We start from the raw sequence: 24,731 nt of genomic DNA on the forward strand, positions 1-24,731 counted from the left end.
TGCAAGGCTCTTCAAACAAAACTAAGGATTGGACACGAGAGTGAAACGTTTAAACATTAGGGATTGCGTTACATTCCTTTTAATTGTGACAAAAATGCATAGGAATATATTGTAGGCAAGCATCACACCTTCCATTACAGTCACCATTCTTTTATAATTACCTGTCTTCAAGCCTTTTTCCTGTGATGTTATATGCTGCAGGATTTTAAAATGTACCATTGCTTGCTGAGGGTTAGCATTCAACAGAACGGTCATTGTTCATTGCTAACATCAGTTCGTGCCTTCAGAGGTAGGGATTTCTAGTGTTTAATGTGTAAGGCTGTGCAACATTTCAGAAATCAGCAGATTTGTCACATTAACTTCTTAAAAATACTTAACATAGTTTCCAAAGACTATTCAAGTATCTCAAGCTTTTACAGTCAAAAATATCACATGCCTAACTTAAAGGCACTTCAGTATCAACATGCTGGTAAATCCTTCCACAGCTACTATTATTTCAAAGTAGAAGTGCACTTAAGGCACAGAACAAAAGCCACAGCTACCTGTGCTGGCACCAGTCTTTCTGACCTGGTGGAACAGAATGGCATGCAAGTTGTATTTATAAACTTATTAAAAGTAAGAGGTAATTTTAAATGTGAGATTTATAAATTTGACGTTAAGCAATGAAGTCCAATATGCAAATTCCCAAACTAAAGAAGACAATTGGGAAGCTATGAGTGGTGTGAGAGCACAAAGCAAAGTGAAAGAAATGGTCTATCTCCTACAGATAGTGGTTTCAGCAGAGCCACATATGGCTTAAAGACATAACACACTGTTGGATCATCCCAGGGACCCCAGGGATGAGAACTGACACTCACAGGTCCCAGTGAGCATACTCCCATGTCTCAGTGCCAGTTGGTCCCTTTTCTTCTGTCTCTGCTTGAAAACAGGGTAACACAGTGCCTTACAGACATCTCCTACCAAAGCAAGGCTTACATAGGAAACAGTGGAAGAGTATTTGCTCTGAAAAGTCAATTCTTTTATATGCGGAAGTACAACTCTATCCATACAATTTTTATTTATCAACACTAACACAGAAATCAAGATCCAGTGGAAAGGCTAACTTGAGTGACAGCAGGCACTCAGAAGAAAACCCTGGACTTCAGAGATAGAAATGTGGTTTGTAACTCTCCCACATGGGCTTTTTTCACTGATATACCTAGTCTTTCAGTTGGAATAAACAGAATAAAAAAACACAAGTAAACTTGCAGGCTATAGGCAACAGCAGTTTTAGATACCTTAAGGTCAAAGGAGACCGACCACCAAAAACATGACAGTGACAGTAATTAAGTTATCCAAAATGCACACAATTGTTGTGTCTTCTACAACCACAACAATCAGCTGTTAATATTCTGTTTAACATGTCCAGTTGGTTAGAACCACTAAGAATTTGCAAATGTTTGGTTTGTTTAGTTCTGTTAGGTAGGAGGAAATGACCTAATTTTTCTGATATAAATTTCACAGGCCAGTTACTCTAAAGTACATTTGTATGAATGAAAACCACTTACCCAGAGGGACACTCGAAAAGGCATTTCAGACAAAAGAAGCCCTAGTGTCAAATATTTTAGTCATTATAACATAGAACAGCTGCATGTTCTCAGTGAGGTAGTGTCTGGAGCAAGAAAGCAAATTTGAAAATGTGTATGTCAATGAACTTCAATTTTTTTGCAATTGTGATGTATACAGTTGTGTAGAAATAAATTATAGCACTGATAAGCACAGCTGTAATGTCTGTTAGAATAATACACTTCTGAATAGTTTAAAATCCAATGTCTTCATCTAAGGCCCCTATGTCTTGCATGTATCTGGCACAGTTTTTCTCTCAGAGGAAGGATTCACTACTGAAACACAGTATTTACTTTTCAGTTTGTTAGGACAGTGGAAAAAAGAATTTCCCCCTGAAAATACTCTTCTGCACAGATTTTCCAGCAGATGTACCAGTGCCCCACTTAATAACAGGGCAACTCTTGTTGTACATCTATAAAAGCTGCAATGTATCATGCTTCCAACACCACTGAAGTTAGGAGAGCAACACCATTTAGGTTCCCACTGGAATAGCAAAAGTCTGCAATTCACACTTTTCTAAACACATCTTTTTCATACCTTTGCTGACAGACAGGCACCTGTCTCTGCTGATGCAGTAGAGTGCAAAAAACCCATTCAGTCATACACTCCAGCATCTTTCAACGTGCATTCGAAGTAGTTTACACAGAAGAACATTACAGGAAAGTCAGTAGCCATTGCACAGCCCTACTTTGAATGTGTCAGGTTACCACCACAAGTATGGTCAGAATTCCAACACAGAGAACAACTATCTGTAAATACCTCAACACACATGAAGATCACTGAGAAAATATGATCAGTAGCTGGTTACACGTAACACAGCCTCACCAACTAGTGGAAAAACAGACTGTTAAACAGAGTTTAAAAAGAGTGTCATTGTCTTAAAGTAACAGTACACACCCATGATTATCACCATCTCCAAATTTATGAGCACAGCACTGGAAAGAACCAACCATGCATCAAACCACTCCCCCGAATTTTAAAGCAACAACATGATAGGTTTTACCAACACTTTCCACAGAGCATCTTCTCTACCAAAACAAAGGCAATCCATAGGTTTATCAGATTTGTTCAAAATTCAACAGTACACTTAAGGACTTTAACAATAAGGATCAGTGTGGACATCGCACAGGAAGAGCTTCAAGAACCATGCCAACATAGAAAACCTTTCAATAACATTAAATGTGCTTGCAGTACAGTATCCTCAAAGCTACTGGAGACCCTGTCCAACACTAATGGAGTGAAGCCTGGAGGCAGGATGAAATCCTATTTGCAACATGACTTTCAAAGTGCTTCCACATGTTCTGTAATGTCTAGAAAAGGATAAATCTGCGCTAGCACTCTACAAATATCCCAGTTCTCGGCAAAATATAAATGCCCAAAGGCAAGAAGTTAAAACACAAACCAACTTAAGAGAGTGACATATATCTTGGTCTTTTTCTTTTACAAGAGAAACTGAGAGCAAATTTTCCCTAACACTTGCACAAGTCTCCTCTCTCTCGAGGAAAAAAATAAAAAAAAAAGAAGAGAATATTAGTCTTACCTAAATAAAATAGCAGCATTAGGAGAAACATGCACAGCCACTACTACATTAGTTTCGTGTACTTTACTTTCAAACAGAAAACTTTACAGACAGCTGCAGAATATTTATTAACAATTCTCAGGTCTTCACTGAGCACAGGTAAAATTTTCATAATCCCTGCAAAAGCCACACTCTGGTCTTGCCACTCAGTTACACTTTGAGCTCCAAAGACTTACAGATGATGATTTTTAGGGAGTGGGCAAAGCAGTTCATAATGAATAAGGACAGACTTACACCACCCCGAAACTATTAAACTGTGGTTGAGTAGCTACATTACAGGCAACAGACCACTCTAGAATTCCCACTGAGGAACTTGAAGAAAATTAAGGCATTTTCACCATCTTTCAGATTTGAATGCACTCCTATTCATTAACCATTTCCCCCAAAATATCTCAGTTTATCCTGCTTCATTGAGGAGCATCAGGAAGAAAAGTCACCCCATCAGACACTTAAGGACACAGGAGACGGCATACTTTTCCTGGAATGTATGAATTTAAAAAAAATACCCAAGAACAGCGTAACAGGATACTCTTCTTCAATAGGACAAAGTTCTATTCTTTCTGTGAGCAAAATATAGTGCCACCCACTAAACCGATGACTCTACATGTGGTTTATCTCGTTCACTCACAATGGCATACTTCCTGCCTGTATCTATTAAACACCAGTTAACACCCACTTTGCCTCTCAAGCCTAATAAAAATTTCCACTTTGTCCATATCAAGGCACAGTATTTTGGATGATAAATTCTAATCAAATAAGGTATAATGCCTCTTAATATCAAATTGTTCTGAATTTAAGTTTTCATGTAATTGCAAATTCTTTAAATATTAACAGTTTACCATTTTGACCAAACCAAGAAACGTATGTAGAGATGTGTTCAGCTTAGAGTATTTTTTCCAAAGAACAAATTAAATTAATTCAGTGAATTCCAACTAAAAGTGGACTAATAAGTGTAAATAAGTCCCATTATGATGACAGGATGCAAAGATTCATCCATTTCTATGCCTTTTCAGCACAGAATAGCTCAAAACCTTTTTTTGACTTTGGGTACATGTGCCCAGAATAGATGAATGCTTTATTTAATACAGGAAGCATTTGTCATTAGAAGTGCAAGTCCTGACTGAGAGTTTTAAAAAAAGTCAGTCTTTAAACAGTAAGCAGCAGTTCACACTCTTTGTGTTCAGTAAAGGATTGAAAAAGTTTGAATAAAACTTAATGCCTAGAAATTGAGCATGTTGCTTTTCACCCTGTATAATGCCTAAATTATGAAAAAATAACCATCCTCAAACTTACAACTCTTTTCTCTCCTAGACTGTGTTAAACCTTAATCTAAGTTTGAGCTTCCACAGAGTAGTTACTTTCAAAGCTTTGGCAAAACACCATCTCTGTTTAGCATTAAATTACAGTTCCTTCCTTTTAGCAGAAAAATAACACAAGACAAAGACAAATCAGCAAGCAATCACAATATACGAGAAATGTTGTACACACTTGAGTATATGTAAAAGCAACTACAATAGAGCATAACCTAATGTGAAAGTTACTTCAAACTTTACTATATATCTGCACAAATCCACAGCTTCACAAAAATATGAAACAGTCGGTTTCAAGAGTTCCACCTAGCAACATCACATGTTTAACTATCAGACAGAATTACTTTAAGCATAATAAAGCTAAAAATTAATAAAAGGTCCTTAGGCATCAGAACCATAGACTGTGTTTCTTGTACATACATATTTAATCCATTAGCTTTCCCCAAGTGTCATCTGTTTCCAATTTATTGTAGATCTAGTATTAGCGTACCTTTAGGAAAAAGCTTTTGATTACAAGGGGAGTATATGCAACAGGACACCTTAAATTTTATACTCATTTCTATTATGGTATTTCTTAAGTATTAATAGTAAATATTATTCTAAAATATTAAAATACAGTTTCTGAAAAAGGGGGGGAAGCAGAATTGGACAAAGAAAAGAAAATACCTATTTATAATACTCTCATAATCTGGAAGAAGTTATCAGAATTCTAAAAGGTAATTTCAGTTTCACGTGTATTAACAGTCTGTAAAATAAATACACACAAAATTGTAGCACAGAAGGCATTCTCAGAAGTTAGCAAGTCCTTCTAACCTCATGCACTGGTCAAAACTCCAGGTGTTACTTGACAATGTTTCCACTTCTCAAGAGGAAGGACTGCTTTCCAATCACAACTCACCACTTACCTTACAAGTCAAACCGTAATTGCAACTACACTTTCAACTTAGAGAACTGAGTACCCTTCCATGCAGTTCAAGAGGTCTATCATTTCTGCTCTTCCAGAAAAATGAAGACAAATATTGTATTATTCCTCTGCCTAGCTACCTGATTTATTTCAACTAGATAATGATGTAGGATATCTCACACTGATTTTCCGAGGCACTTGTTACACGAGTCACCGGGTTTTAATAAAAAAGCCATATCCTTTGCAATGAGAGCTGACTGTAAAACAGGAGTGTAACGAAGCATGCTGCTTGGTTATGTTTGCCAAAAAAACCCCAAATTATAATTCACGGCAAGAGTACCTCATGGATACCCGAAAGAAAGGCAGAAACTCTTACCTTGACAGGAAAACTACACTTGCCAGTACGAACGCCTTCTTCATCAGTCTGCCACTGATGGGGCCTGCTGGCCTCTGGGACATAGACATCTTTCTTTCTCCTAAAGCTTTGCCGTAATTTGTTCATTTCTCAGATTTTCACGTCCTAGAAGAAGAAAAAAAAGAATACTGCCAATAGGTACCAAACACACATTTATTTAGCCACTTTGGGTCAATCACTATCATGACAAATGTCCCTGTGAAAAATCTGAGCTTTTGCAAAGATGAACAGAAGTACCTGTGAAAGGAGAATATTTTGAACAGTGATTCAGAGAAAAGTCAGATATTCACTTCAAAGCAGAAAACACAAATCCACATTATTTGTTAAGTAACTTTCCACAGCAACTGAAACATTAGACCCAGAAATAACTATTACTGGGAGCATAAGGTTATCTAAAATAGACGAAGGAGAGGTTCTAAAGAGTGATGAGCATGAAAACCTGTCTCCCCAAATTTGAACACCTACCTAAAGCAACCAAGCAGGACAACAGTAGCACAAGCTTACAAGGCACTCATGCAAGGCAAGGATTCATAGCTCTAAAACTGCTCCTAAATTAGGTGCTTCTGCTGTTCTTTAAGTATGAGAGATAGTTTCACGCTTTTACTGAGTGGAACAGTCCAGCCCTTGCTTAGTCTACTGGTAGAAGTTCTTACATTTAAATGAGAAATGAACTTCTTCAAAAGGGGAAAATAGTTCTGTAATCACACTTCCAAAGCCTAGAATTTGAAGCTTTTTATATGCTATTCTCTTATGTATCAATTTCTATATACAAGTCAGTCTATACTTCAGACATGCTCATCCTTAGTGGATTCAAACTACAATTAGCCAAGACACTACTGGAGAAACTACTACTAATAAAAAGACTCAATATTCAGTGTAAGGGCAGGGATAGGAAGTTGTTCAAGGATTCTCAATCAAAATTATCTAGTTATAAAGAAGTGTTAACTTCATTCCTTCATAGCTGCAAAATGCCTGACATTACTAGAAACCTAAAATATTTTCTTGAATTTACTTAGGCAGATTCAGAGATTAGAACATATGTGCAAAATAAAAACCATGCACATTTCTTACCACTGAACAAGCTGAAGCAGCAGCTCTCCTGCTTTCAGCTGGGACAGAGTTAATTTTCTTCCTAGTAGCTGATATAGTGCTGTGTTTTGGATTTAGGCTGAGAATAATGTTGATAACACACTGATGTTTTAGTTGTTGCTAAAGAGTGTTTATACTGAATCAAGGTCTTTTCTGCTTCTCACCCACCCTACCATTGAATGGGTTGCAGGGCACAAAAAGTTGTGAGGGGACACAGCTGGGACAGCTGATTCCAGCTGACCACAGAGATATTCCATACCATATGGCATCATGCTCAACATGTAAAAGTTGGGGGAAGAAAGAAGGAAGCGGGGACGTTTGGAGCAATGGTGTTTGTCCATTACATGTGATGGAGCCCTGCTTTCCTGGGGATCGCTGAACATTTGGCCTGCCCACGGGAAGCAGTGAATGAATTCTTTTTTCTCTTTGCTTGCCTTATTTTTTTAGCTTTTGTTTTACCTATTAAACTGCCTTTATCTCAACTTTTTCTCACTTTTGCTCTTCTGATTCTCTCCCCCATCCCATCATGGCAAATGAGCAAACAGTTGTGTGAGGCTTAGTCGCCATCTGGGGCTAAACCACAACGCTCCTCTATAAACACGGTTTCTTTATTTTACAAGCCAAGAGCCATTTTAAAATCTTTGAACTTGCAAAGCCAATTCTCTAAGTTTTAAGAGGAGTTGCAAGGATTTATTCTCCATTAAGGCTTAGAGAGGCATTATAGCAATATAGTTATGTATTTTGCTCTACAAACTGCAGATGGAGGAGTCTAGGCACCACTCAGTCTAAAGGAAACAGAACACATTATACACGTCCTGCAGCTCACAAGGACAGACACACACTCTTGCCCCTGCTGCAGACTGGCAGTGCCACAGCATGATGAGCAAAACTGCTGCTCCAGCTGCTTCAGTGAAGAGCATAGGAGTGTGGCCAGTGCATGGCCTGCAGCCCAGCTGCCTGACCCTGCACTCGGAGAGTGAGAAATGGGCACGGATACTCCATTCTGCCAAAAGGGGTAACAGACCCTTAAACCAATACAGTCAGATGCAGTAAGACTAATGTACCAGTTTCAAATTTCAAGGTAACTCTGAGCCTAGAAAACTTCAGTGAACAATGAAACAGGAACTGAAAACAGCACACAGCCACTGCATCGCCTGTGAAAAACCACAGTCTAATTGTCTTATCATAACATTTGCTTATGTGAGCATTCTGTAGGACTTCTCCCTCCTGGGCATTGCTTTTGCCCATGAGACTGGTGCCTTATCAGTCATTTATTCTGACCAGGAACCTCAATCCACAGGGGAGGATGAGAATAGGAGTTTCTCAACTACACTTTCTATGAGAAGCTGAAGTGGCATTTTGCCCAAAGTATTTCCCTTTCAATGAAAAACAAACCCATTTTCCTTCATGTTCTAATTCTGAGGTCACACTGGCAACAAGCAATTGAAAAATAGCTTATTCTATTTGATAGAAAAGCTGACAAATAGCAAAATTAATTTCTGGTCAGGCAACCAGTGACCTCTCTCCAATGCCCACACTTGAGTTTTCTGAAATGCAAAGACTTATGAGTAGGCTGCAAAGCAGTCTGTCCTACAAGCACCTAATTTGCTGATAACATGCATGTCTGCCCCATATTACTAGAACTGTCATCTGATGGGAAAGTGTTAAGTAGAACAATTCACACAGGTTGAGTATTTGAGGATTTAGAAGAGAAGCACATGACTTGCTATAATTTAGGAGCTGAAATTTTTACTAATTTTGTCTGGAGCTCAAAACCCCTGCGCTCTAAAGAAAGATGAGTGACAGTTTTCTACTTGAATTCTTTGCATTTCCATACAAGCATAGCATGCTTGCTAACACAACAGACACCAGCCTAGGCTGCAACAAGCTATCAGGCTATTTTCTACTAAACAGACAGCATCACTGATACTGTACAAAGTTCTATACTGTTTTGGGATTATGTAAAATGAAAGTTATCTGTCTCTGACATTTTTATATTTAGCAACTCAGTTCTGTCCTCTAATTAAAAGTATTTTAAAATCACCCAAGAAGAAACAAATCAAACCACCAAAACTACTATTTCCTTTTCACTTTTACAAATTCAGCGTGGACCCAGAGAGTGAGACGACAATGGAAAAACAGTATTTGAAGATAAACCTGGTGAGAAGCCAAGACAGGGAACTCAAAATTTAATTAAATCACAAAACATAACATTACATCAGAGACAAACTGCTAATAAAGACTGAAAGCACTGAGATCTTCTGGAGAAAAGAGGAAACAGAGCCACTTTGGGTCCTGGTACATTTCAAGGTTATCTCTAACAGGCAGCTTACTGCAGAACGGCTCAATATTTGAATGGTCACGTCCACTGGAGAAAAAAAAACCAAAACAAAACCAAACCATCTACACAACATGAAGACCTTCATCACTTTTGCAATCCAAGAGATTGCAATCCAAGAGATTACAATATGAGACTGAACCTTTAGTTCCCAAAGCACCATACAAGCACCTACAAAAGGCATTAAAAAGACAAGTGAATTTTAAAATTTCTGTTGCCATTATTTTTATGCAAATTGTTATATTTTGGAAACAGAACTCCTAAGCCAATTTAAGGAGAGCTTTAGCACTATTATTCTTTTGACCAGCAGAAAAGCTACCATTTACACCTGTATCAGTCCACTGACAGCTCAGGGGCAGGGTTGTCAGAAACAGAGACAGAAACAACATTGCCACGGATAAAAATGCATGTTGAAGCACCCTTGGCTTCATTGGCTTATGCATCGTCAGGTTATGGCTGCAGAACAAATGACTGCAAGATAAACCAGCATGTTAATTCATGTCTTGCTAGCTGCTCTGCTGTGCAAGTGTGTTCACTTTTACCCTTCAGTAAGCACAAGCCAACAATTTACCCTTCAATGAGAGATGGGTAAACTTTCATATTAACTGAAGTTAGATCAGGTGAAAGCTGCTGATGATGCAAATTTGGAGCTCAGCTTGCCTTGCAACAGTTTACCCATGTTTCCCCTTACCTTTAGGTAAGCCATTCATTTAGATTTTGCATGAATGTTTTTTGTATAGCAGTTGCAGCTACAAGGGGATCCAAGCTATAGAATCGGCAGGGCAGAAGGACAATATGAGTACCTGAATTGTATCCATAAATTTAAGTGCTTAGATTTTAAGCCATGGCATACTACATATTTCACCCTAAGCAACCACTTACAGTTTCAACACCGAGGACAAAGAAACAGCACAAACCCATTTTTTAATCTTGCTTCTGAACTCTAGCCTTCACAAAGGTTATTTAATCTGCTTTCAATTATCTGTTATCTTTTCTGTTTGCAATGGAAAAGGACAAAAACTAGTATTTAGTCTTCAGCCAGTTTTTAAAAAAACATTCAAAGGGTTTGAGATTACTTTTGTTTTCTTTCAGAATTTAATACTGCTTCCTATTTACTTTACTAATTTAGAAAAAAGAAAGTCATGGGTCAAATAAGGGCAAAGTACCCTCTGCCTGCAACAAATACAGAGTACCTGGGGGCAGGAGGGAACACCCGCCTCCCCGTTCCCCCCTCCCCGGGGTTCCATCCTCCTCATTTATAGTACAAAGTCCTCTTGCAAGCCTGAACCACCAGCAGTAGTATTGACACTTGAATCAAATTCCTAGAAGTGTGCATTTCAAACAGCAGGGAAATATAGTTTTAAGAACAATATGTTATAGGGATCATTCTAAAATTTACAAACCTCCATCAGAAAACTAATTCAATTAACATGTTACTATCAGATTAAGTAATTAAAAAAAAAAAACAACAAAGAAGCCTCATTCACACCTCTATTGCCTGCTGGACACACACAGGTGAAGTATAAGCAAATGCACAGCTATCAGCTCCCATGTGCTCTTCCCCAGTGAGATGCACCTAACATTGATGAAGGAACAAGCCAAAAAGAGCCTAAAACCTAGAGCAAGATCATCCACCTCTAATGTGGATTTTGCATAACAAATACCAGGCATTTTTCGACATCAAAGGTTTCTGAATCAAGACGCATTTTTCCTGCCAAAGCTACCTGATACTTCAGACCTAAGAAGACATGCAAATTATCTTAATTTCATTGAAAAAACGTGTTGCTCTAACCTCCTTACCAGGAAAACACTTCAGAAAACATTCCTCTGCATGGCTGTGAAGACCTGTATCCTTAGAAAACTCGGTGGCTCTGAGTTGTTGTGCAAGTACAACCTGGTCACACCTGCTCACAGGCTAATGGTTAACAGCTATCTTTTGAGCATTATCAAAATTTGAATCTTATTACAAAATCCATAAGGGTCTGCATCAGGAAATGCACACAGTCCACACTTCTGTATTCCAGAGGAGTATTCCACATTTCTTTTTCCTATAAAAGTCAGTTCCCTGCTGACACTTCAGCGTTATTGTAGGTCTTGGCTATAACCAGGACACTAGGACATCAGCAAGGAAATATGCTTGTTTCAGGTCATTTTCTTGGGATGATATTTGGGTTTGGCAGGCCTACCTGCAGTACAAGCACAAATAAGAAAGAAGCAGTTCAAAACATTTAGATCTATTTTGCTTTCTAATGTACAGTTTGAATCCCTAAATTTAAGACGACAATGTAAGAACATTTCATTTACAACAAAGAGGCAGGCTAAGAAAGCAAGTCGATTGCTGCCAAGGTAAATAGTCTGTCCCTGTCTATTATGAAGCTGCCAGAATGGAGTTTTACTTTTCTGAAAAATCCTTTTTAAGCATTGCTGCTAAACAAACGGCCTCCCCTCCTCTCCCACTTACACAGTACAAAAACATGTAATGTCCGATCTCTCCAAGCCTACTGCAAAGGTTAGCCAAAACTTGCTGCAATTGCCCTGCAACAGCTTCTCTGCAATTATTCACCAGCACAAGAACACAGAGTACCCTTATCTTCTAAGGAAGAAAAGGTCACCTCACGTGTCAGATTTTGAATGCAGAACTTTGAGCCTTTTTGTAAGTTTAGATCCCATAAAATCTAATTAAATCCAGTACTGTCACACTGAAGCAAATGAAGGCATGTAACCATATGAGCATGCTCACTAAAACGTTAACAGTCCTGCTTTCACAATCCAGTATGACTAACCACATTACTCACCACATGGCTTTCCAACCCATTTACCCTTTCATTACCCAATTATGATCTAATAATACAACACTACAAGTAAGCATTCTAAGACATCAAAATATGCATAAAGATGAAGCATTTCTTCATTTGTTGAGTGAATAAATACATTTTGTTGTTGTTATCATTATTATTTAGAATTCAAATTAAGGGGATTTTCCTTTTGGAGATAAACAAAGTATTGGATACATAATTAAAAGGCTACTGAAACAAATATACCAGATGTAGAAAACTCACCTTCCAGCAGTGAAAGTAATATTTAGATCATACTTTGAAAACACAACAGAAATTGAAACCTCAAAATATTTATATAAGACCAAAGAGGTCAGAGCTGTGACAATTATGTCTCTGACAGCATTTTTAGAAATCGTGATGCATTGTCATCATAAGCTGTGAGGTACTAACCATCCTCTCAAACCCATCACATATCTTGCTGTCTCATTGCTGAGCAAAGGTATCATGAGAGCACACCACAGCTGTTTCCAGAGCACTTTAACAAGTCTATTTGTACCATGGATGAGGGTGGAAGGAGAGGAAAAAACAATGTTATGACAGCAACATCTTACTGGCAAAAGCCAGAGTTAAACAAAAATTGCAGACAGCTTATGAAATACCAGGAAATGAAATAATGAGCTGTACTGCAATACACTGTTAACAACTCTGGGGCTAAAACATTCAGCTACTAGAGGCCCTATCCTCTAGGATTTTGTAAAATAAGCTAGACTTTTCAAACATAAATAGCCCCAGACTGCATCAATTAAATACAGTACTCAGTATTCCACAATGTTATGTAACAGAAATACCACCACAGCAAACACTCAGACTCTTAAACTCTCACAAAAATACAAGTTTGATCATTGCAAGGCAGAAGTTATTCCTAAAGATATGCAATGCTGGTTCCAGCAGTTGTAAGAGAAATAATTTGCCTCTCACAAACCTGTGAAGTTCAGCAAATGAAAGCAAGCAAGACTCATTATCTCCATCAATAACTATTCTAAAGCAAATATACCAATTCATCGGACACCACAGCAACTACAAGCTCTGACTACGGTCCTATAGAATATGCTAAGAGGTTTAAGTGCAGATATATAAGGCAGTAATCCTCTTGTTTTGTAGGTTCACCCTAAAAATACCCTGCAGACTGCCAGTCACCAGTGTAAAGCAGGTCTCCTAAAAACTTTATGTGATACAAAGCTAATTGAACTATATTATCTATAATAACTGAAAATAAGTAAATGTTTAGCAAAGAAACACTAGCCATGCCTTGTGGAAAGATGTTCAAGTCATTTTGCTTTGTAGCTCATCTGCACACATGTGAAGAATTTTAACTAATCAAGGCACATCATTTCCAAGTGAATCATTTACATTAAGGGCAGATACATATCAGACAACTCAATGGTTTTCAAACACGAACATCTCAGTTTAAAAGGTATCCTTGCAAATATATGCTGAATTTTGAAATGAAATTAGATATTAAAGAAAGTACAAAAAGGGCTGAAAGAGCAGAAAAATATGTCCCTTGATCACCCAAATCCAAGACCTGAGAGGCGCAGAAAGGTAACAAGGATAGCAAGGGCTATATCAACACCTTCTGTTCAAGGACAGATTAGATACATCGAAAGTCTTCACCTCGGAAAAGCAATTTGCTAGTGGGGAAAGACAGAAAAACTATAGTATCACACGTTAGAAAATTAAATTACGATTTTCCAATTCTTATGTTGTAGAAACAACAAAAAACAATAGAATTCTCCAGCAGCCCAGGTTTCAATAAAAAGATATTTCCTCATGATACAGAATTAACTTGTACAATATCTAGCTCTGGGAAATTTTACAAACTAAAAATAAAAAGGGATTAAAAAACACACACACAGAGTTTAATTATTTGATCAAAACTTCCAAAGGCTATAGTGGAGGTGCAGCCTTCCATTCAGGAAATCACCCAGTCCAATCTGACCAGCTGGGAAGTCTTACTTCATGTCTGCCTTAACCTTCTATTCTTCCTTGGGATCCAACACCGTATCAAGAGAATTACCATGCTATGGAGCCTTTGTTGTGAACCAGTACAACTCACAAGCTGGTTTCCCTTCACAGCCAATTCAGCTGCCCAAACCCCCATGTCGCAGCTGTCACAGCACCACAGCAGAGTTGTTAGCTCGCAGCTACGTCTGGACCACCAAGAGCTGGCTCACTACAGGTGGCAAGGATCTCCCTTTCCCAAACCCACAGAAGGAGAAGTTTCTGTAGCTCAAGACATTCAAATGAAATGAATTCGTATATTCCAGATAGCTCACAAAATGTGAATTACTGTGGCAACAACCCATGGGTGCACTAGTCAATCTCAACTACAAAATGAAAGTTAGCCTAAACTGCCACAAAGTTTGTCATTCACAGAATGATGGGTGACTCCTTGTTATACCACTACTGCAGTGGGCCCAAGCACTTCAGTCAGTCACTGCCTGGCAGCTGTTACATGGCAGTCCAAGACACTTCAATCGCTCCCATCCTCCAACAGTTAGATAAATATAATTAAGGTCCTTTTATCTGTGCATTTTCCTCAGCTTGTTCACGCTAAATCAACCACACTTTTGACTGCAGCCAATGCAGAGAAGGAGGGTGTCACAAAAGGCATTTTAATATTAATTTATAACTCAAAGTGAAATTCTGAAGGCTTTGCAACATGCTTTTGTGGGAAATGGCAGGTTTTGTTCATAAAAATGAGCCTAGAGGAAAGATGCAGCAACTTTTTCTGGCTGTCAGAATATCAGAAAATCATTTGATCATCCCTTATTAAGCCTAACAACACAAAAAGTTCACATAAACATGGGCAGAATCTTCTTACAGGACCCACTCTTGTGTCCACCATAGCAACTATGGTTGACTTGTAAGAACATAAATTTTTCTTCACACAAATCTTATTTATTATATTAGGAATTAAAATTAACATTTGTACACCTGTCCAAGTGCAAGTTTTGAGTTTTCCATAACTCTTTTCTCATAATAACTCTTTACAAAATATTACAAGGAACCAGCATGATTATTTCCCAAATCCCTTTTACACAAACATAATCAAATCAGAAGCTAGCTTAACAAAGACAGACAGATACAAGCTATAAATTCTTTTAAGCACACAGGATGCAATGTTTTCTGAATTCCCTCACCAGTTAAATACCTTAAAAAATATTTTGCACCCTCTCTAGGGTGCTAATACAAGCCACATGTTTCATCACCCACAGAAGAATTCACACAACATCTAAGGAATCTGTTACCATAGTCCCTATGAGAGGTCTCTAAATAGGGTATTCTAACACAATTCCAGCTTTCTGGTACAATTTTGTATAGAGACAACTAGCACTCCTTATGATTAAACATAAGTAAAACCTCATTTCATGCCTAATGGTTCCTGTGTCTGCTTATTGAAAAGCCTTAAGATCCAAGCACAACTTCCGTGGCACACTTAGTGATTTTGAAAATTACATATAGCAACATAACTGAAGAAATATGTTTTATAAGCATTTACCTTAATAAAATCCTGATCTGTGTAATTTTGTGCAAAAAGAATCCCAAACCCAAGTATGGTAGAATCAGTTATCAGAACATGAAGTTCATACAACAATAGCAAGAATACAATGACTTGGTGACTTACGTTTTGGTTTTTTCCCCCTCAGGTTCTGCAATAATAGTTTTCTTAAAAATCCCTCTCTCAAAATCCTTCTCGCTTGAAACTATAACCTTGATTCCATGGTTATAAAAAATATGAAGCTATGGGCTGAAAAAAAAAGAGAGATGATAAGGTCAAGTCCAATAGGGGCTATAAAAGGTTTCATCTGAGAACTTATGTCCTTTTCTCCCTGTACCTAAAAAGACAATGGATTTTTAGATTATTTCAAGTGTTTCTTTTAAAGAACAATGCCACAATCTGGAATTATTACACCATTATACTGATTTGCAACAACTCCAGTCAAGGTTGGATTTTCCTCAGTCCAACTGGGGAGGATTTGGGTGGTAGATTTTACTGGTCAAAAAAAATTAAGGGATAAAAAGACAAATCAATCATACTGCATTTAAGGTTTTCGATTTTTTGGAAGAACTCCAAGTCACATTTTTAACACTAGCTGTTATAAACAGATGCATACTTCCCTCCCCACTCCCTCTTCCTATCACTTGGCATTTAAAGCCTTTTGCTTGTGAGGATAGTAATCCTCACAAAGTTGGTCTTTATGGAGACAGGAGATAGGAATTTAACTGCTATTGCTACTTAAACTCACAGGCACTGTTTTTTTAAACACTGAGAGTAATCTCTGAGACATTTCCTTTCACAGAAATTACCAGATTTCACGATGATCACTAAAATTAGTAACACGTTATTGATAATCAGCAATAATGTATTATGAATCCACAATTACATGCTCGGTGAGAATTATCACATAAAGCCTGAGACATCTATAAATCCAGGGGTCCCTCTCCAAACTGGTTATTTATACTCCCATTAAACTCAGTGAAGAGAAAACACAGCTCAGTTATACAAACCCACTTTAAGTATACCTAACAATGAAAATATATTTTTCTAACTAAATAACTCTGTAGGTATCCAAAGAGATAGTTTCTACCCTTTTCACCTAAAATCAATTTGTAATTAATCATTACAAAATTCCTTAATGATAATGAAGATTTTTTTAATCAAAATATTAATCAAAATATGGAAGCAATATGTTCAATTCTCTGACAATCTAGTCAACATATTTGGTTTTCTGAGACCACAGTGAGATCTTAATTTCAGTTAGTCCAATATAACATTCCAGGGTGGGGTAAAATCTCATTTCACTACCTGAGACAGACTGCTCTAAACTTGTAGAACTGCTTTACCTACCAAATACACTACAAGCACTCACATCAGCATTTTATCCCCTAGTCAAAATTAAATCTATGGTAGTTCAGAACACAAGCCACTCTTTGGCTTAGGGTATAATGGATTCAGTCTTACTCTACCACTTTCCTCGTGATAAAATATTGGGATCTTAATTCAACTTTTTTCTGTTAGCTTTCTCTTACCCATGAATTTCAATTGTTAGCATACAGGTTTTATTATCTCTTTCAAGATCAGCACAGACCTTCTGCTACAAAAAACCAAACATGCATTAAAAGCCAGAATGAGCCTTTGAATGTGTGTTTTCTTCACAAGTTGTATCACGTCCCAAAATCAACATTAAGAAAAGGCCAGAATGTGCATTCCACTGAAATTGTCTGCAGAATCTAGAAATTAAGACCAAAAGTGTTCTTAGTGCAATAAGACACAGAACACCTATTACTGAGATGAAGTTTATCCAACTGCACTTTAATAGTTGACCAATGCAAAAGACAAGGTTTAGACGTGCATCTCAAAATGTTAGTGTTGCCTTTCAGGGTCCCAGTTTATCTATACAAAGAGCTAAAACTTTCACCTATTTCCATGAATACCAAAATCCCAAAAATACTCACATTCACAAAACTCCTGTTTCACCGTTGCTATGAACAGTTCTGCCACCTAACTGATTCTAAATTACTTCATTTATTTTAGCCCTGATCTGTAAATAAATGGTACATTTAAGAAAAACAGCAAAAGAGCATGAAAAAGTGCCTTTTATTACAAAAGCGATATCTGCTGAATTAACTCAGAAATATCTCAAGCCACCAGTAAAGCACATTTCATCAGCTAGGACCGCTAAGAGCTACAGAAATATTGCATATTGTCTGCAATTGAGCACCTATTAACTTTATTTAGAATAAGGGGGCAGCTGAGACATGGAGAAAAAGACAAAGATATTCATTATTCGAACAAACTGAGCATTTGGCTTTTTTGTCACAGCTGTTCAAACTCAGGAATAAAGTCCAATATTAATATCACTCTGAACTACAGATATAAGTCGTTTTCTTATTGGTATAGAAATTACCTTTCTCACTCCTGTCTTGATCTTAAGCAAAGTAGGATGCTGTGTATCACACATGGGATAATGCTTCCATCTCCTTCAGAAAGTTAAACATATCCCACAGCTACATAGCCAGTCATGTTCTCCCAGAGGGAGATCAGGCTGCCCAGGAGTCAGTACAGGAGTACAGGCAGGGCTGCCAAAAACAGTGGCAATTCAGCAGCTCCAGTGCTGCCAGCAGTCCTCACGAACACACCAGTCTGACTGAATGACCTCAGCTAGGCTGGATCTGTGAAATCCACAGATGTCTCTCACCTTTCTAAATGAAATGTTGTCGACTACAGTAAAGCAGCTACAATGATGTACTGCAACACATACAGTTCGGTGGCAGAGAGTTCCAAAAAGTGCACAGCCCATAAGTAACACATGCTGGAAAACCACACAGCTGCAATAGCCTCTTGAATCATAGACTAGCTGTCATCTTTCCAACTTTAAATTGCTTGGCAAAAGACCAAGAAAAGTCAAACAGGAAATAAGAAGGAAAAATTGTTTTCATTCTCATGTCCATCAGAGCAATCAATGAAGCTTCAAGCTCAGCACAGACAGAAATATCACCCAAGGACCCTGAAATCCTGCACCCATTGGCAGCCTTTCTACATCTACAGCAAAGCACACTGCTACCAGTCACTCCTCAAAAACCAGACACAGCACAGAGCAAGTGGCAGACCAAAGTAACCAAGGCACCACTCAAACGAGTTTCCTCTGGATAATATATTCAGATTCTACCACGGCCATATTGTGTGTTGCCTGCCGATGGAGGGTCACAGTGGCAAGCAACAAATTTCACTCCTGTTATGGATGAGCTTGACATAGAAGCAATATGAGCTCTACAGCCCAGGCAAGTAGGAAATTGTGCCGCTGCTGCTGCCCAGGTTGACAGATGAAATAATGTGCCTTGTGTAGCCGTCTTGGTACAGAGAACATCACCTTACCTCCACAAAAGACAGCTGCCTCCTGGGGTGGCAACAGAGCTTGGCAGCAGAAGACAGGATGAAGAGGAAGGCAGACTAAAAACACCTGCAATGTAACAGCTGGCACCCAGCAGCAGGGCAGGCATGACAGGGACTCAGTGAAAAGGACGGTCCAGAAAACTTTTAAAAAGTAAATCCTTACACAATGTGTAGTTTTCCCTTACACAATAGGCAGCATATACAACATTGACAATGTGGATAACACCATTTAGAATGTCAAAAATTATATAGGAGACAACACCACCTTTCTTCACAGCGAATCAATTATACATTCCTTAATTACAATTCCTCTATGTACATTAACCTTCACCTTATTTACTACATTCACAGAAACAGAACTTATAAGGAAGGCAAAAAAATAGTGAGTTGGTGACACAGGTACTGTATTGAGGTAGAAAGTGAGCTTATTCCACTCTAGGAAAATCAGATTTCCTAAGGAATTGTCATAATTCCTTCTTGCTGGCAAATTCCACAAGAGTGGATCTTGACCACAACCCCTGCTTATGTCCCTTTGACATTACCAAAGTCATATGTTTCACTTGGCCAGAAAATATCGGTCCACATGGCAGAACTTAGGAAGTCCACTCAAACTGCACCACTTTTCCAGCAGCTTTAGCAATCTTCACTCCTGGTTAACTGATGGCAACTAGTGTCTTACAAAAATGTATCAACAAAGCACTACCAAACCAAAGGTTGCCTACATCAGAATGTGTTGGGTCTCCCTACTTATATTTTCTAGCACTTGCTGGGTGTTAAGTACCTCACATTACTTCTTAAAGGTCAGATTTAATTCCAAAGGCTGATCATCTACTAGGTACACTGCAATTATCTTTATTACAGAGCTGTTATTCTACTGCTTATGGTTTGTTGTCTATCTTCCCAGCTCAAACTTCACCTCCTGATATCACCTACACAGCACCTTACCTGCAGCTTTCTGGAGCTGCACACATCACACCAAACAAACTGCTAACATGACATAAAGGCAGTGGTCTCCTCTGCTGGTATTATTTTTTGGAAAAGGAGAGTGTTCTCAGACAAGAACTACAGAACTCCTCATCTGCTAGAAGAGGTTTCTTTCGACATCCATAGCAGTTTAACCACTGTAGATAGAGATGCATTGATACAAACCCTTCCCTTCTGAATACAAGCATAAATACACAGCTTTGCCAAGAGTGAGACTTTAGAAGTTGGATTCCTACTCAGAAAGGGCGACATCACAGAACTTATATAAACCAGGAGGAGAAAAAGCCAAGTAGCTATTACATATGTTTCTCTGGCCAACTAAGACTCATGACAGTAAAATTAATCAAGTGTCTACAGGCATTTGAATCACATGCCTCAAAAAGTACTGTTGGAAGCCACAAACCACCCTTCCTCAAAGTTCACACTAAGCACATTTAAGAGTAACACCCAACTGATATTTTGCAGTGGTCAGGCAAAGTTGATAAACTCATAAATATCACCCAAAAAGATCAATTATCAATGCAATAGCATGTTCTTCAGTTATCATACTCAATCTTTTCAATAACTAAGGTTGCAAAAGTAATAACACAATCATTTCTAAGGGCAGCCTAATTTAATCACTCCTTTTTTATTAAGGAGAGATGAAGTATTTTAACAAATTTAGAATTCTTATATTCTTATTGTTCCCTCACAGTCTATAAGAAAATACTCTATGGAGAAAGGGGCCACATTCGCAAAAATCAGGTTCTCCTTTTCCACCTCTCTCTGTTGTGAAACCACTGGAAGTTCACCACCAGCATTGTTTATATAGAGATTATACAGAAACATTTTTATAAAGTACACAGTGTCTGACTACACAAGCCGACAAAACTCCCCCAGTCTTGAGTTTGAGCAATGCCAACGTTATTAAGTGACAACAGTTTCCAGTACACTCATATTCACGTTGCCTATTGGAAGTTCCTTGTCACAAGAGGGGGTTGCAGTCCATGCATCATGTCTGACAGCTACTGTGGGTTTTTCCATGTTCAGTCCTCATTTTCTTTACTGTACTTGATCCTTCTGTAGTCAAGCTTAATTCGAGGGTGAGTCCTGCCTTGGTCCATTAACTTGCATTTTAGAAGCTTCTCAAGATTAAACACTGCAGCCAAGATGAAACCTCCTTAACCATGAAACTACAGCAGAAAGAACAGGATGAAATTCAGCATACCCAGGATTGCAAACCCTAAAACTGACAAGCCACCACAACTACAGAAATTTTTATTCCCATGACTCAATATTTTAAAAATGTATGTATTCAATATGTATTGAGTTTGTGAACTACACCAGGCCTTCCTTATTAGTCATATAACTTCTCTCTCCCTTGAATCTTACAAAAAAGAACTAAAGCTGAAGGTGACAGAATAACTTCAGAGTCTGGAATTAAATGCTTTGATAGCCTCTAACATGAACTTCTGAAATGCAACGAGCTGCTGTAACAAAGCCAACTGAGGTTATCTTGGATTGTCCTACAACCACACCCAGGAATGCAACGCATGCCAAAACTCAACAGTTGGTCACCGACGTAGGCGCAGGAAGAATCACAATGTGCACTGAGTCAGTTTCTCACCACTGGAATAATACATTTAGGCGGATTTGCTATAAATATCTAGTTCTGTAGATACAGGAGGAGATTGCAGCCATATGTAGGAGATCCAAATACTAATTACATGCAAAGTTTCAGCAATACAAAATTAAGGAATAAGAAGAGATTCGGGAAATGGCCTGCTTTAAGGCACACGGCCTGCATGTTCTGAACTCTCACAAAAAGAGAGCAATCAAGAAACAAGGCTGTGGAAAAAAATCAGAGGTTTGGGCTACAAATTCCCCTTGTCTAATGCATACCAATGCATACAACTCCGTTATTGAATTTCTCTTTTCTAGATAAAACAGGTAAAATATGTGTGAAAAAAAATATTATCTGGTAGCAGACGGCCCTGTAACACAGGACATAAGGATGAAGTGTTTGTCACACTGTCAGGCTAAGGAGCATCAGCATCCTCCCTAGAGGCTCCAGTTTTGCACTGCAAACAAAACTCTGCAGCAAGAGACATTTCCATGTTTTCTGTCTCAGAGAGGGGCTGCAAGACTTGCACTTGTTCTGCCTCATTTCTAGCCTGTTTCTGCAGTGGAAAAAAAAAATACAGGTTACAGACTTGACAACATGCTCAGAGTGAATATATGCTTTATTAAAATGAACTTCTATAATTCCTGATCTAGTGGTAATTTCCAGAAAAACTGAGATTAATCTTTAATAGTTCCAGTATTTTTAAAATACCGCAAATTAAAACTTGGGACATCAGTGCTGATCAGATATGCCAATTCCATCCTTCCTTATTAATTAATAAGGCAAAAAAAATCCCAAAATATTTGCATTAACATGTAAATTAACTTCACAGAATATACCTAAAATCTGCCCACATGTAGGATCATATTCATAGATGAACATAGATGATCTGCTCCAGTTTTTGCAGTTAAACTGCTCTTACTTGAATCTTTTTTTGTTGTTTGTTTGTTTCATTTTGGGGGGAGGGTTGTTCTACTAAGAATATTTTTACTTTTCAAAATGTTCTCTGTAGTTAAGTGTCTTTTCTTGAAGAAGGAGTTTTAAAATTTCAGCATTGTTACGGCCCTCGTCTAGAAGCCACCCTGGACTTAAGAAACAATTAATATCTGAATAGAATAAAAATTATCTTACATTTCACCAGTCAGGACATCTAAAGCAAGTTTGTAAATTTTTTTCCTGAAGGGGTAGAGGGGTGGGGATAGTGCAGGACAGGGCTATTTGACACACTAATCTCCCTGATGCTGGAAAGAAGGTTAGAAAGCATTCCTAAAATATTGGATAGTCTTGACTTCACAGTAGGAAGCTCCATTTCCTGCTGGATAATAATATCACATTATGTCGGTAAAATTAAAATAGCTACAGCACACGAAGCTCTCAGTAGAGCTCCCCTTCTGCTTGAAGGGAGACTCGGGAAAGTACCAAGGGAATAGCAACGCACCAGCAAGAGGCATGACTGAACACCTCTGTGAAATCTAAGCATCCCAGGCCGATGACCATCATGCAAAGTTAACCCATGCTCACCCTGGTGCAAAATCAGAACCAAGTCTTCTGACACTAATTCTCTTCCCTACAATTATTTTGGGAATGGGAACAAAAAGAAACAATGTGTTTTTTGTAGATATAGTTACTCAGAGATTATGGGAGCAGACAGTGTGTGTCAGTATTACTGACTATGGATTATGTCCATAAGGACTAAAACATGAATAAAAAGAAATTACTTCATCACTGGCACAGCTATTGCTAAGTGACATCTTATCCAGCTTTTACGATGGCGAATTATTGACAGGCATCACAGAAGAAATAGATTTTGAGTAGAAGTCTGAATATTATTAGCATTATGGATCAGCTTAATGAGGGTGATGTCTAAAAGCGAATTCGAGCAAGGCTCAAATCTTCAAAACAAAGAAACATTTAAAAGTATCTACTAAATACAATGTAAAAAACCCCAGTGTATATTTAATAAATTTCAAATGTTCAAACTGTTTCAACATACCAGCAACTAGTAACCTTTTCTAAATGTATTATAAGCAGTTCAAGATTCTAACCCTGCATACAATTAGAAGTACTAGGTAAAGATCTAACTAAAGTAAAAGGTTTAGGTAGAGATGAGTTCAGAGAACTAGAAAAGCGCTTCTACACGATATTCTCAGCTACATCAGGATACACATTTTAAAAAGGAGTAAACTTCCCAAGGATGCCTCACAATTAATTTATAATCTTTCATAGAATCTCTCAAATTTTGAAACTCACAACGTTTTAAGATAGAAAGATGCGGTATTCAGTTTTTAAGAAATGATGGGGACGTTCGCAAGCTTAGTTCAGGGAATAAACATATTACACAACTGGTCAAAGAAAGCAGAACTGACTGAGAGCACCCTGTTGTACCTAATTCAAACAGAAGGGTTAACAAATACCTCCTTCAATAATTTGAATCCAGTTCATCCAGGATTTGAAAACTACAAAACATTCACTTCTACCTACAGAATTAAACTGATGGTTCCCATAGTACTTTACTTACCATTTGAAAAAAAAAAGTCTGTTGTTTTAAGGAGTCCATAGATTACTACCCACACAGACTTGGCCAGTTACACTACAGCAAGTAAATCCAGATGATACAGTTCTCCAAAATTCAGAGCACGCAAAGGTAAAGCTCAGCAAGAGCGAGAACGCAAGGCAAGAATGCGGCTGTGACACAGGCTCTGCTGGACAGGCTGCCCTGAGACACTCCCTGCAAATTCTCTTCACCACCCACGTCCCCTCACATTAGGTATACAGACGTGAGACACAACAGGAAGGGCCTGGACAGCCTTCATCCTGGGTCAGGTACACTGAAACACTTCTGGGAAACCTATACCAAATGGACCTGGCCTCAAAATAAAGGCTACATGCAGGGTACCTAACTTGGATCCGTGAGACACTGCAGTGCACACAAACCAAAGCCATCTTCAGCTGCCTGGGTTTGCACAGGTTTGGTAGCACCTACATCAGTTCTGAGAAACCTGACTCCAAAGCAAACATTTTCTAACAGACTCCTACAATCATAATATATTAGGACAACTCAATCAGAAGCAGTAGCTATATTCTGCTACAGAAACTAGCATAGCATACCATGACTGCCATTTATTACATTCCACCAGAGGCAGCATTGACACTGTCTATATAAAATTAA

At 38.2% G+C, this 24,731-nt stretch overlaps 1 protein-coding gene across 15 annotated transcripts in view; it reads right to left on the bottom strand.

Annotated features, from left to right (window-relative positions):
* Positions 1-24,731, bottom strand: part of NUMB (NUMB endocytic adaptor protein) — a 90,409-nt gene that overhangs the window by 28,486 nt on the left and 37,192 nt on the right. For 11 of the 15 annotated variants that reach the window (XM_051791552.1, XM_051791553.1, XM_051791560.1 and 8 more), the window contains exons 2-3: positions 15,706-15,828; positions 5,775-5,918 (exon numbers count right to left, since the gene is read on the bottom strand). In XM_051791552.1, the coding sequence (XP_051647512.1) occupies positions 5,775-5,900 (126 nt within the window). In that variant the 5' untranslated portion in view covers positions 5,901-5,918; positions 15,706-15,828. Of the gene's footprint in view, positions 1-5,774; positions 5,919-11,040; positions 12,025-15,705; positions 15,829-24,731 lie in introns of those variants that run through there. The other 4 variants (XM_051791557.1, XM_051791559.1, XM_051791556.1 and 1 more) reach the window with 2 other exon arrangements.

This window comes from Manacus candei, unplaced genomic scaffold (genome assembly GCF_025592945.1).
Source record: "Manacus candei isolate 608988 ecotype Guabito, Panama unplaced genomic scaffold, ASM2559294v1 h1tg000033l, whole genome shotgun sequence".
Lineage (NCBI taxonomy): Eukaryota > Metazoa > Chordata > Aves > Passeriformes > Pipridae > Manacus > Manacus candei.